The sequence below is a fragment of the Bufo gargarizans genome, chromosome 5 (assembly GCF_014858855.1).
Source record: "Bufo gargarizans isolate SCDJY-AF-19 chromosome 5, ASM1485885v1, whole genome shotgun sequence".
NCBI lineage: Eukaryota > Metazoa > Chordata > Amphibia > Anura > Bufonidae > Bufo > Bufo gargarizans.
Genome location: NC_058084.1, coordinates 317,288,035 through 317,301,575, shown reverse-complemented (window position 1 = coordinate 317,301,575; position 13,541 = coordinate 317,288,035). Strand labels below are relative to the sequence as shown.

Here is a 13,541-nt window from a genome sequence, read left to right as displayed (position 1 = left end):
ATTTTTTAGGCAATTGTCTTAGGGTCTTATTTTTTGTGGGATGAGATGACGGTTTAATTAGTATTATTTTTGGGTACACATGACTTTTTGATCACTTGGTATTACACTTTTTGTGATGAAAGGTGTGCTTTTTTAGCACAGTTTTTATTTTTTACGATGTTGACCAGGCGGGTTAGGTCATGTAATATTTTTATAGAGCAGGTTGTTACGGACGCGGCAATACCTAATATGTCATTTTTTTAAAAATATATTTTGATTTAAAACAATAAAAGCATTTTTTAAACAAAAAAAATTATGTTTTTATGTCTCCATATTCTGAAAGCCATATCTTTTTTATTTTTTGGGCGATTGTCTTAGGCTACTTTCACACTTGCGGCAGGACGGATCCGACAAGCTGTTCACCATGTCGGATCCGTCCTGCCGCTATTTCGTCGTGCCCGCGAACCGCCGCTCCGTCCCCATTGACTATAATGGGGACGGGGCGGAGCTCCGGCGCTGCAAGGAGAAAGCCGCCGGACTAAAAAGCCTGGCATGCAGTAATTTTAGTCCGGCGGGCTTTCTCCGTGCTGCGCCGGAGCTCCGCCCCTATTATAGTCAATGGGGACGGAGTGGCGGTCCGCGGGCACGGCGAAATAGCCGCAGGACGGATACGACATGGTGAACAGCTTGTCGGATCCGTCCTGCCGCAAGTGTGAAAGTACCCTTAGAGTGGTGATGTTTTTTTTTTTTCATGTCTCTTTTTATTGTTAAAAACACTTTTATTTCACTTTTGTTATTTATTTATTTTTTTGTCCCACTATGGGACTTCAACATTACAGGGTCTGATCCCTGTTTCAATGCAGCACAATACATCTGTATAGTACGGCATTGACTATCAGTGTATTACACAGTGTAGTACACTGATAGTTTGCCTATGAGACCCAGCCTGGGGACTGGGCCTCATAGGCCTCCGTACATGCCGGGCCCCAAGGCCTTTGAATGACTTGGGGCTGCCATGCCAACCATCGGGTCCCTGCCACCGCAGTGCGGGGAACCGATAGATGAGGAGAGAGAGCGCAAACCTCCCATATGCCGCTGTCAGCGCTGTCCGCGACATATGAGGGGTTAATCCACCGGCATCAGCGTTATCACCGATGCTGGTGGATGCAGCAAGGATCCGTCTGTCAGTAACAGCCGGATCCCTGCCGCTGATCGTGGGGGAAGAGAAGGACCGCAGGACAAGAATGCTCGTCCTGGGGCACAAAGTACCGGACATTTAGGACGAGCATTCTCGTCCTGGGTCCTTAAGGGGTTAACAATATGAAAACATCACCTACAGAAAGGCAGCCGGCAATCTGTATACAAACGGATAGCTTTCTTTTACGGATCAGTTAGATGGATCCGGTAATATACCGGATCCGTCTCATCCGGTATCATCCAGAATAGCAGATCCGGTATAAAAAAAAATTCAAAGATCAAAAGAGAAACGAACTCCTCCTATTTCCCGGCACATGCATAGACCGGAAAACCGGATCTGGCGATGCGGCAATTTCCGGAACACTTGGTACCGGATCAGGCATTAATACATCTATCTGGAAATTAATGCTGGATCCGGCAAGTGCGGTATTGTTCTGGGATTTTGGCCGGAGAAAATACTGTAGCAAGCTGCGGTCTTTTGTCCGATAAAATACCGTACAAGGGACGGAACGGAAGACATCCTGAAGCATACTGAATGGATTGCTTTCCATTCAGAATGCATTAGGACAAAACTGAGACTTTTTTTCCAGTATTGAGACCCTTTACCGGATTTCAATACCGGAAAAGAATAACGCTAGTTTGAAAGTACCCTAAAATAATAAAAACCAGAATACCTCTTTAAGTCTAGTTTTTTTCATGTGAACAGAAGGTTTCGTGAAAACAGAACTTTTTAAATATTTATGTAGAGGGTTCTTTTATTCCTGAAAATTTACATGTTGGAAAGAACATAACATTCCTTTCAGAAGAGAATAAAAAAAAGGAGCTGACACAGATTGGAAGCGTCTGAAAGCTCTAGTTCATTATCTAGTATGAAATAATATATATGGGAAAATTGAAATACGGTAATAACTACATATACAGTATAATACACCTCTACTGTAAGATCTGAGAATAGTAGAGGTCGCAGCAGGGTTCTGTGGCCACAGAGAGAACTAGCAGATTCTGATTACAATGGTTTTATTCTCCATGATTTTCTGACATGAGAATGTGCTGATCTGACAGAACCAGTCCAGTACAAAAACGGCAGGAAAATGTAATATGTAAAAATCTGTCAGTGAAGGGCAGTTCGGTCCAGCAGGTGGCACCAGTGCCACTCACAAAACATGTATACACCAGGAATACACCAAGACATGATGGCGTAAAGCAGTTCCCCGACACTGTACACACTGCAAGTACAGTATATGTCAGGGAATTTCCCACTGTATACCTCTGATGTACTGTATGCTGCTGTATAGGCATAGAGGTATCCGTTGCTCATAGGCTCCCATATTAATAAAGTATATTGCGCTTTATATGTTGTTTTTACACAATGTATCTGTACGGAATATTATAATCGACCACTCTATTCCATACAGTCGAAAAAAGGTATTACACCGCACTCTGGCATCTGTTGGGTGAAAGGGACGCTACTGACACTGAGCTTTCCCAGTGCATATGGTAAACAGATACTGCAAGCACAGTGTGGCTTATGGCATTACATAAAATGGTACATGGGTGTTACCGCTAACCAAAGAGGAAAAGAATGTGACCCTGTGATCTAATTTGCAGTATCTATCTTACGGTCCATTCACACGACCGCGCTGTGCTTTGTGGACTGCGAATTGCAGATCCGCAAAACACGGATACTGGCCGTGTGCGTTCCCATTTTGTGGAACGCACAGGGTCGGTGCTATATAGAAAATGCCTATTCTTGTCCGCGATTGCAGACAAGAATAGCACATGGTCTATCTTTTTTGCGGACCCATTTAAATGAATGGGTCCACACCCGTTCCGCAAAAATGCAGACCAATTCATATGGTCGTGTGAATGAATAGTATAAGGTAGGGATGCTCAACCTGCGGCCCTCCAGCTGTTGTAAAACTACAACTCCCACGATACCCTTCTGTAGGATGATAACTGTAGGCTGTCAGGGAATGATGGAAGTTGTAGTTTTGCAACAGCTGGAGGGCCGCAGGTTGAGCATGCCTGATATAAGGCATCAAAGAAAGTACATACTGATAGATAAGACACTGTAGACCTAAATTACTAGTTAGCTACCCTCAGAAGCCAGTTTGACAGTGTCCAGTTCTCCATTATCTACATTAGCACAGTAACGGATAATGCACAATACTGCTCCATTCAAACTCTATGGGACTGCTGGAGATAGGTCATCTGTTATCTCCAGCAGGCCGAGAGACATTGGGGGAGATTTATCAAAACTGGTGTAGAGGAAAACTGCCTTAGTTGCCCATAACAACCAATCAGAGCCCCTCTGGAAAATGAAAAAGCTTTTCTTTATACCAGTATTGATAAATCACCCTCTTTGAATTTATATTATGCAGCTCAATAGGAAGACTCAGGAACACAGGCTGTCAGGGCCCGAGCAAGGGCACAAAGGACAATAAGTACATTGGCAATGATCTATCTGTTCTCTACATGGTCTGAAGACTAGGATTTTCAGAAAAGCAAAGTTAAAGCAAGGTTTTAATTGGTCCTTCCCCTTTAATTTCTTGTAAAGTAGTGATGTCTGATACCTGGCTGCATTCCTGCAGTATGAAGTATACAGTATGAACTTTAGGTAGGGCTAGGAGGGGCCAGGAGACTAGAAAGCACTTAGATACGGAACATCGGGGTAAGATGTCTTGCTACCATCATCTCTCTTGTATCATACGGGTGTCAGCCGAGTGCCATGTTGGGCGCTGGTCAAAGTGGAGCTCGCTCATTTGTTCGCACGACTTTGGTGACTGTTACTAGGGCTGGGTGATATGGCCTAAAATCTATATCGCTATATAATTTGAAGCATGTGTGATATAACGATATACGGATGTAGCAGGGTTAACACACATGCTTTATGAGGTATGTTATCTAAACTAAATACGTTAAGCAATTGCTTTTCAATGGCTTTTGTTTCAAGATAACGATATGATTTATGACATTTGAGTTAAGAGTGTGTGTGTTACCCCTGCTACATCTGTATCACAATATATTATTTTCTTCTGTATGGATACAAATTACAAAACGCCATCAGCCCCATGCCATTGCCATTTTCCATCATCCATCTCCACCAGCCAGCGCCATCAACCCCATGCCATTGCCACCATCATCATGTCCCACAGCCATCGTCATCAGTCCCATGCCATTGCCACCATCATCATGTCCCCCAGCCAGCGCCATCAGCCCCATGCCATTGCCATCATCCATGTCCCCCAGCCAGCGCCATCAGCCCCATGCCATAGCCATCCACCCCCCCCCCCCCACCCCCTGGTAGATTCGGGCCCACGCTAATATACTTACCTTTCCTGCAGGGTGCGCGGCTGGCTGATAGAGTCTGCAGAAGACGGACCACGTCTTCTTCCCAGCATGCACTCATGCACTGGGAGGGATCTGACGTCACACAGTGTGTGAACGCAAGGCCCTGGCCAGTGCAGCGCGGTGAAGAGTCGGGAGGCCACAGAGCGGTGAGTGAGAAGCTTCTTCGATTCACTACCCCTCCGTGGTTAACTATCGCAATATGGCGATATAGCTAAAATCTGGATTGTTGCCCGAATTTATGTCGATAATATTGTATATAGTTTATATCGCCTACCCCTAACTGTTACTTTTCTTTATGTTTGTATATCTATCTTTTATCATAGTTTAGTAAACTCTCTTTGCACCTAAGTCATATTAAATAAAAAATTTCCCAATCATGAATCCATGACAATACACTCAGTGAACCCCTTTAAGGACATAATTCTGCAGTATAAGCCATATGCATTTTTGGTTCATCAAGAAGTCATGCAAAGATCTCAAGAGCATAGAGAAACTCACTGCTGGAGAACTGAAACAAAGATGAAAAAGTATAGTATGACACAAACCATTTCAGCAATTTATGGCGCTGGATATGGGACCCTTGTGCTGCCACCTTTCTGGCAGGCAACGAAGCATGGCAAATCTGACATGACAATCATTGCTCCTTTTTGGTCTCATCTTCCCTTCAGGTATCTATTTAAATTGGTCCGGGGGGAAGAAGGAAAACCAACACTGCTTCTATGCATTAGCAGTCAAGCATCCTGATCATTACCTACTTGTACCTGTCTCAGTTTTAGCCGACACAAATCAGATCAGGAAAAAAGACTGCTCAATTGTTATTAACTCTCTGAACATTTAGTTCTTGCTTTATTCCCCTTTCCCTGCTGCGCTAAGCAAATTTAATTACAATGTAAAAACCTAAACACAATGTTCTAGAAAAGATATTAAGCATTCACATTATCTGAGATATATTGGGAAGGTACACTCACATTGTGTGGCAAAGACACTGCTCGGATAGGGAAGAGTATGGACCCTGATATCCAATGGGGCTTATCGAAGGGATTTATCCAAAACCAGAAATATGTATTAAAGCTTAGTGTCAGTAACTACTTAAAGGGAGTCTGTCAGCAGTTTTGAACATGCTAAGCTGCTGACAGTGCTAGGTAGGGGAAGGGGACAGCAGGACATCCATAACTTTTGTGGAACATTTATTTTCCAGGGAAGTGTGAATATGAACTTGAATTCTCCCAGCAAGTGCCCAGGAAGTGGAGCTTCACTATGAAGTGCTCTCTGCTTTAAGTAACAGCTGGTTAGATGCTACAGCTGTCTCTCAAAGAAGAGAAGAACTGTGAAGCAGCTTACTGCAGAGAGCACTTCACTGTGAAGCTCCACCTCTAGGGCAGAATAAACGTTCATATTAACACTGCTCCTGATATGAAAAGCTCAGCAAAAAATGTGTTTGACCTGATTTCCCAACAGCTCTGTCAGCAGTTTTGTGCATTCATAACTGCTAAAAGACTTTCTTTAAAAGTAACCGACCATCTGTAGCCCTTAAAAACGGAAGAAGTAAAAATAAATGAGTTGGATGCTTAAAATAAGCTCATGGTACAATTCAGCAACAGCAATTAAATAGTACCAGTACATTATGTGTAAGAAAACTCCCATTACAATAATAATTTCCGGTCATCTAATAACACTTATCTCTAAATTACTAAGAGGTCATAAATACTTATTTAAGTCACATTCTTATCAGTAAGATAAGGACTGAGCTATAATGAGTGTTTATAAGGTCAGAGATTAGAGATAAGGAGCCTGTCAGCAGCCTGCCTGACAGAGCAGGGAGAAAATTCAGAACCAGCTACTAGATAAACTCAAAGCTGTGGAGGGAAAACGGCTCAATACTTTTTAATAATAATCAATTAAAAATGATTTTCAGTTCAAAATAAGTACAATGCAATAATAAAAAAAAAAATGCCAACAAAAGTGTACATAGCCTTTAACCATTTTTGTGGCACTTGGGAGACGTGTAATCTTACAGTATAGTCCCTATGGCCATAGTATGGGATCGGAAAAGGTTGTGCCCCCATCAGATATATGGACTTCTACTACACTCACAACCAGCACTGAAGAAGAAAGTTAAACTCAATGAAAATCAATTAACTGCCTGTCAGTGCCAATGCCAGCTGGACAATGCACACTACTGGTCCCAGAATTCTCTACACTTCCTATGATGAACATTCTTTGGTGGTTACTTAGTATGTTTTAATGATGACATTATTTACTATATACTGTTTACCTCATGGTTTGAGAAAAGACAGACACCTTCCATTTGATGAAAGACTGGGTAATGAGACTTGTCAATCTCGTCACGTCTGTAGACATCCCCCACCACAAGAAATGCATCCAGTCCAGAGTGCATCAAATCCCACTGATGGGCTGAGGTGTGAGCACGCAGCATGTGTGTCTTGTTCAAATAGTAATTGTCACCTTTTCTTCTACTAGGATGATCCAATGGAATAAGTAATTTGTCGAAATTTTGTTCTGTGGTAACAACCGGACTGAGATTATCATAAACAGAAAACAGAGGGTTACCAAATCGGCCTACAAATTCTCTATAAAAGTGCTCCTTGATCCTCTCTTTTATGAGCCACAATGGATGGTACTTCTGGTTGTGCAGGTTCTTCCCAACCAAGGATAAGATTTTACTTGTGACATTAGTGTAATCATCTCGAGGGAACTGTCTACCAAGTAGTTCGACTTGGCTGCAGACGTCTGTTGTAGAAGTTTTAGAAGTTATGGTTCGTAAGCATCCATGTTTTATCCTACTCATCCACATTCTTAGAAAACCTGAAGTTTCTGAAGAGTGAAGAAATGTAGATTTGGAAGGCCCTATGGGAAAACAGAAAAATTAAATTCAGAAGTCATTTTATCTTAAAATGTGCCTAACAAAAAAAAAAACCACAAACATTAAATTTCTTGCTGTAAGAACACACAAATATAAGAAATAATGTGTGTGTGTGTGTGCATGTATGTATACAGTACAAACATACTTACATACAGTGGTGTATGAAAGTTTGTAAACCCTTCAGAAATTTCTGTATTTCTGCACATATTTGACCTATATCTACATCAGCTTTTCAGTCCTAAAACTACATCAAGCTAAACAAATCAAACAGATGAGTCAAAAATATTAGACTTCGTCACTGACTGAGGAAAATGATCAACTATCATATTTGTGAGTGGCAAAACTATGTGAACCTTTAGGATTAGCAGACAATATGAAGGTGAAATTACATTTTTATTTAAAGAACAGGGATCTATCAAAGCCTGAAATTTCAAAGGACCTCAAAAGAAGAGTTGCTGATGATCATCAGGATGGAAAAGGTTACAAAACCATCTTTAAAGAGTTCAGATTCAACTAATCTATAGTCAGACAGATTGTGAACAAATGAATGAAATTCAAGACCATTATTACCCTCCCCAGGAGTGGTTCATCAACAAAGAACACACCAAGAGCAAGGTGTGTAATAGGCCAAGAGGTCACAAAGGAACCCAAGGTAACCTCTAAGCAACTAAAGGCTTTTCTCAGATCAGTAAGGCTGGGTTCACACCTGAGCGTTTTTTTCAGCGCGTTCCTACGCCCTGTAAAACGCTCAACATGGAGAAACCAATGATTCCCTATGGGAATGGTTCTCACCTGGGCGTTTTACAGCGCGTATGATCGCGCTGTAAAACACCAGACGCCCCAAGAAGTACATGAGCTTCTTTGGGGAGTCTTGTCGCGCGTTCCCGTACATAGACTTTCGGGAACGCGCGACAATGGGCGTTCGCTTGTCTCTGTATGCGCGATAGCAAACGCCGGTACAATCGCGCATACAGAGCGCTCCATCGCGAACGCTCAGATGTGAACCCAGGGTAAATGTTATTGACTAATCAGAAGGACACTGAACAACAATGCTGTGCATGGCAGGACTGCAAGGAGAAAGCTGCTGCTCTCCAAAGAAAACATTGCTGCCTGTCTGCAGTTTGCTAAGGATCACCTGGACAAGCCAGAAGACTATTGTAACAATGTTTTGTGAATGCATTTAAACTTTTTGGTTTCACCCCTTCAATACCAACTTGTCTAAGGACCAATTCAGTTTTGAAATCATTTTCAGGGACTTACATATTAGAAATTATCCATGAATTATCACATTTTAGACACCGCCACTCAAATGATTCAAAACTGATTTTACAAACTTTGTTAACCCTTTAGGCCTCTTTCACATGGGCGTCGCGTGTAAGGGCCGGATAGGATGTGGGTGCGTTATGGGAAAATGCTGGATTTTTCCGTGCGAGTGCAAAGCGTTTTAATGTGTTTTGCACGCGCGTGAGAAAAATCTGCATTTTAGTACCCAGACCTGAACCCGGACTTCTTCACAGAAGTTTGGGTTTGGGATCGGTGTTGTGTAAATTTTATTATTTTCCCTTATAACATGGTTATAAGGAAAAATAATAGCATTTTTAATACAGAATCCCAAGTAAATTAGGGATGGACCATGGTGATGGACCATGTGATAAGCGCAGTGATGTCACCAAAGGTCCTTTTCTCCAAGGTCCTCAAAGAAGAAGAAAGAAGACAAGCCGGGATGCGCGAACAAGTGGATGAGGCGAGTGGGTACACCACGGGACCTGTAGGGGAATGAGCACCATATGGATTTAGAAGGCCAGATTTCGTTGAAATGGCTTTTAGGTTCTATGTCGCAATTGAAGAGATTTTAAGGTACTCCTACAGTAGAAAACTCCAAGAAGTGACCCCATTTTGGAAACTACACTCCCAAGGAATACTTCAAGGGGTACAGTGCGCACTTAAACCCCACAGACGTTTCATAGAATTTACATTCAAACAATGGAGCTAACTAGTGCTTCTATAATGAATCCAATCTGTGCAGTCCATATAAATTCACACTGCTGAAGTCACTTGCCGGCTTGTGCAAGATAATCCATAAAAAAGCAGTTGCAGCTTCCGCACTTGTTCATAAAAAATCCATATTCTTTATTGAAAAATCATTAAAAAAGTAAATGAATTCAGCTGAATTTATGATGGAAAGGAGCAACATTCTCTCTAAATGTTCCCTGGACTTAATGAACTTGATAATTGGTAATCAAGAACAGAAGTTGAATGAAGTAGAAAAAAAAAAAGGAGATACAACAGGAGGCAATTTCTTTAAAAGGATTTTCGGACCTCAATGTTAATAAAGAACTGGAAAGTAAAATAAGCAATAATCTCAACAAATTGGAATAATCTATAATGGAAATAAAAAATAAGAAAATATGAACAAGATATTATGGATTATAGAGGCAATACTGTGTATAACTTGAGGAGGAGAAAAAATTACAAGAACACTCCAAAATCTATTCTTAAAAAGAAACGTCAGAGTGAAAAGCCACAAGTTGGTTTTACATCATCAGAGGGGGGCAATTCAGATACTAACGCTGACATTTCTGAGGGAGATTACAATAGTTCCCGAAGTCATGATACCATCATCAAAAAAATGTAAAGATGTAACTTCCACCTCCAAAAACATGAACGGGGGGAAGTGTAAATCAAGGAGGCATATACAAGCATTATCTGAGTTGTCAAAAGAAACATTAAAGCCAACACTGGATGAATTGTATAATTATGTTTACATGTCTCCTACTATCTTAGGCCTCCTGCACACGAATGTGTGCTGCCCATTGCCGTATTGCGGACCAAATTTGAGGATCCGCAATACACGAGCTCCGTTCCGTGGGCATTCCGCATCACGGATGCCGACCCATTCATATGAATGGGTCCGCAAAAACGGAGATGCGGAATGGTGCGGAACGGAACCCTACAGAAGCACTACAGACTGCTTCCGTGGGGTTTCATCCCGTACTTCCGTTCCGCAAAATGATAGAACATGTCCTATCTGTTTGCGAAACGGCTAGATCACGGACACATTAAAGTGAATGGTCCGCGATCCGCTGCGGCTGCCCCACGGTCGGTGTTCGTGCATTGCGCAAGCACGGCCACGGGGCACACACATTCGTGTGCAGGAGGCCTTATCGGTTGAACAGGTTTTAGACAAGGGACTTTATTTTGTCCCCAACTGCAGCTTTAGATGTAAATCGGTTTTCATGCCTACTAAGGCTATATTCACACGGCTATATTTACCATTTTTCAACCATTTTGGCATCCATTTTCTGGTGGTCTGGCCATTTTTAACAGCCATTTTGCATACATTTTTCTAACGGCCATTAAAAATACAGGGTGGGCCATTTATATGGATACACCTTAATAAAATGGGAATGGTTGGTTATATTAACTTCCTGTTTGTGGCACATTAGTATATGTGAGGGGGGAAACTTTTCAAGATGGGTGGTGACCATGGCGGCCATTTTGAAGTTGGCCATTTTGAATCCAACTCATGGTCATGTGACACATCAAACTTATTGGGTATTTCACAAGAAAAACAATGGTGTGCTTGGTTTTAACGTAACTTTATTCTTTCATGAGTTATTTATAAGTTTCTGACCACTTATAAAATGTGTTCAATGTGCTGCCCATTGTGTTGGATTGTCAATGCAACCCTCTTCTCCCACTCTTCACACACTGATAGCAACAGCACATGAGAAATGCTAGCACATTGAACACATTTTATAAGTGGTCAGAAACTTGTAAATAACTCATGAAAGAATAAAGTTACGCCATGGTCACCACCCATCTTGAAAAGTTTCCCCCCTCACATATACTAATGTGCCACAAACAGGAAGTTAATATCACCAACCATTCCCATTTTATTAAGGTGTAGCCATATAAATGGCCCACCCTGTAGATTATTTTCATTGGCTTTTTTAAATTTAAATCACAACCCTTGCAGTATAGATAATGTCCTCCATAGTGGCCCCCAGTAGCCATAATGTCCCCAGTAGGTATAATGTCCCCCAAAGTGGCCCCCAACAGTAATTATGTCTCCCATAGTGGCACCCAGCAGTCATAGCCTTTAACATGTTCCCGACCGCCCACTGACGATAAACGTCCTGGGGGTCAGGATTTATCTCTGAATGGACATTTTAGAACATCCATTCAGAGATTGCAGCTGCTGGGTTGGGGACCCGCTGTCAGTGACAGCAGGGCTTCCCATAGAGAAGGCATGTTACCCCCAAATGCTGCCGATAAAAACTACAGCTTGTCCAGCAAAAACAAGCCCTCAAAAAGCAAAGTCAACATAAGGCTCCGTTCACACATCCGCAACGTGTTTTGCGGATCCACGGAGCCACGGATCCGCAAAACACAAAAAGCGGCAATGTGCGGTCCGCATTTTGCGGACCACACATTGCCGGCACTAATAGAATATGCCTGTTCTTGTCCGCAATTGCGGACAAGAATAGATGTTCTATTTTTTTGCAGAACGGAAGGGCGGACCCGGAAGGGCGGATCCGCAATTCCGTGTCCGGTAGGAATGAATGGGTCCGCAATTGCGGAACGAAATTGCGGACGTGTGAATGGAGCCTAAAAGTAAAAAAGCAATGGCTCTTAAAAACTATTTCAGCAAATTCTATGTTAGAAAATCCAGATGCCGCTCCTTCCCTTTGGAGACCTGGTGTAAAAACCACAAACAGCAGTTTACAACCAAAAATGGGGTGTTATTGTATTTTGGAGTGATTTTCTCCTGTTATCCCTTGTGAAAAAGAAAGTTTAGGCCTAAAGCACCATTTTCTTGTAAAAAAAGAAAGTGTTATAAATCCTATGAAAGGTCTGTTGGGTCAAAGGTCACTTTTTGGGGGTTTCAACTGTATGGGTACCTCAGGGTTTCTTCAAATGCAAAATGTCACCCAAAGACCATTCCAGCAAAATCTGCCCTCCAGAAACCATATGGCACTCCTTGCTTTCTCAGCGCGCGCTGCCTTGTGCACATACAGCCGTTTACGGCCACATGTGGGGTGTTTCTGTAAACTGCAGAATCAGGGTAATAAATATTGAGGTTTGTTTTGCTGTTAACCCTTGATGCGTTACAGGCAAAACATGGATTACAATTCCTATGGAATACCTTAAGGGTTAACAATATTTCTAAAATCAGTTTTGAATAGTTTGAGGGGACTAGGTTCTAAAATGAGGTCATTTATGGGTAGTTTCTATTATGTAAACTCCTCAAAGTGACTTCAGAACTGAATTAGTCCTTGAAAAAGTTGATTTTGGAAATTTTCTTGAAAATTTAAAAAAAATTGTTTCTAGAATTCTGAACCTTCTAAGGCTACTTTCACACTAGCGTTGTTTGAATCTGGCGTTCAATTCTGTCGCCGGAACTGCCCGCCGGATCCGGAAAAACGCGTGAAAACGGATTACATTTGAATCCTGATCAGGATTTTGATCACAATGAAAAAATGCTTTGAAAAAAATGCATCCGCCATTTATGGACTTTAACTTTTTTTCTCATTTTTCGGGTTTACCATGCAAAAGCCGGATCCGGTTTGACAGAACACACGGTGCCGAATTCGGCGTTAATGCAAGTCAATGGGAAAAAGGCCGGATCTGGCGTTCAGTCAAAGTGTTCCGGATTTTTGGCCGGTGGTAAAAATACAACATGCTACGGTTTTCTGAAAAGCCTGATCAGTCAAAAAGACTGAACTGAAGACATCCTGATGCATCCTGAATGGATTATTCTCCATTCCGAATGCATGGGGATAAAACTGATCAGTTCTTTTCCGGATTTGAGCCCCTAGAACGGAACTTAGCGCCGGAAAAGAAAAACGCTAGTGTGAAAGTACCCTAACATCCCAAAAAAAATTATATATGGTGAATGTTAATTATTAATTATTTTATGCATCACTGTCTGTCTTAAAAGGAGAGATTCACATTTTGAAAACAGTACATTTTTAAAAAAATGTAGGTAAATTTTAGATAGTTTTTTTTATAAACACATGTAAAACATATTGATTCAAATTTACCATTAACATGACATACAATGTGTCACAAAAAAACTACTAGCTGTGGTTTCTTTTTTTGTTATAGACAATACAAAAAAACAACC

The 13,541-nt window shown here is 41.6% G+C and overlaps 1 protein-coding gene across 5 annotated transcripts in view; it reads right to left on the bottom strand.

Moving 5' to 3' along the window:
- Positions 1-13,541, bottom strand: part of FARS2 (phenylalanyl-tRNA synthetase 2, mitochondrial) — a 394,255-nt gene that overhangs the window by 254,193 nt on the left and 126,521 nt on the right. For all 5 annotated transcript variants that reach the window (XM_044293989.1, XM_044293991.1, XM_044293992.1 and 2 more), the window contains one exon: positions 6,803-7,395. In XM_044293989.1, coding sequence (XP_044149924.1) covers positions 6,803-7,395 — 593 coding nt within the window. The remainder of the gene's footprint in view (positions 1-6,802; positions 7,396-13,541) is intronic.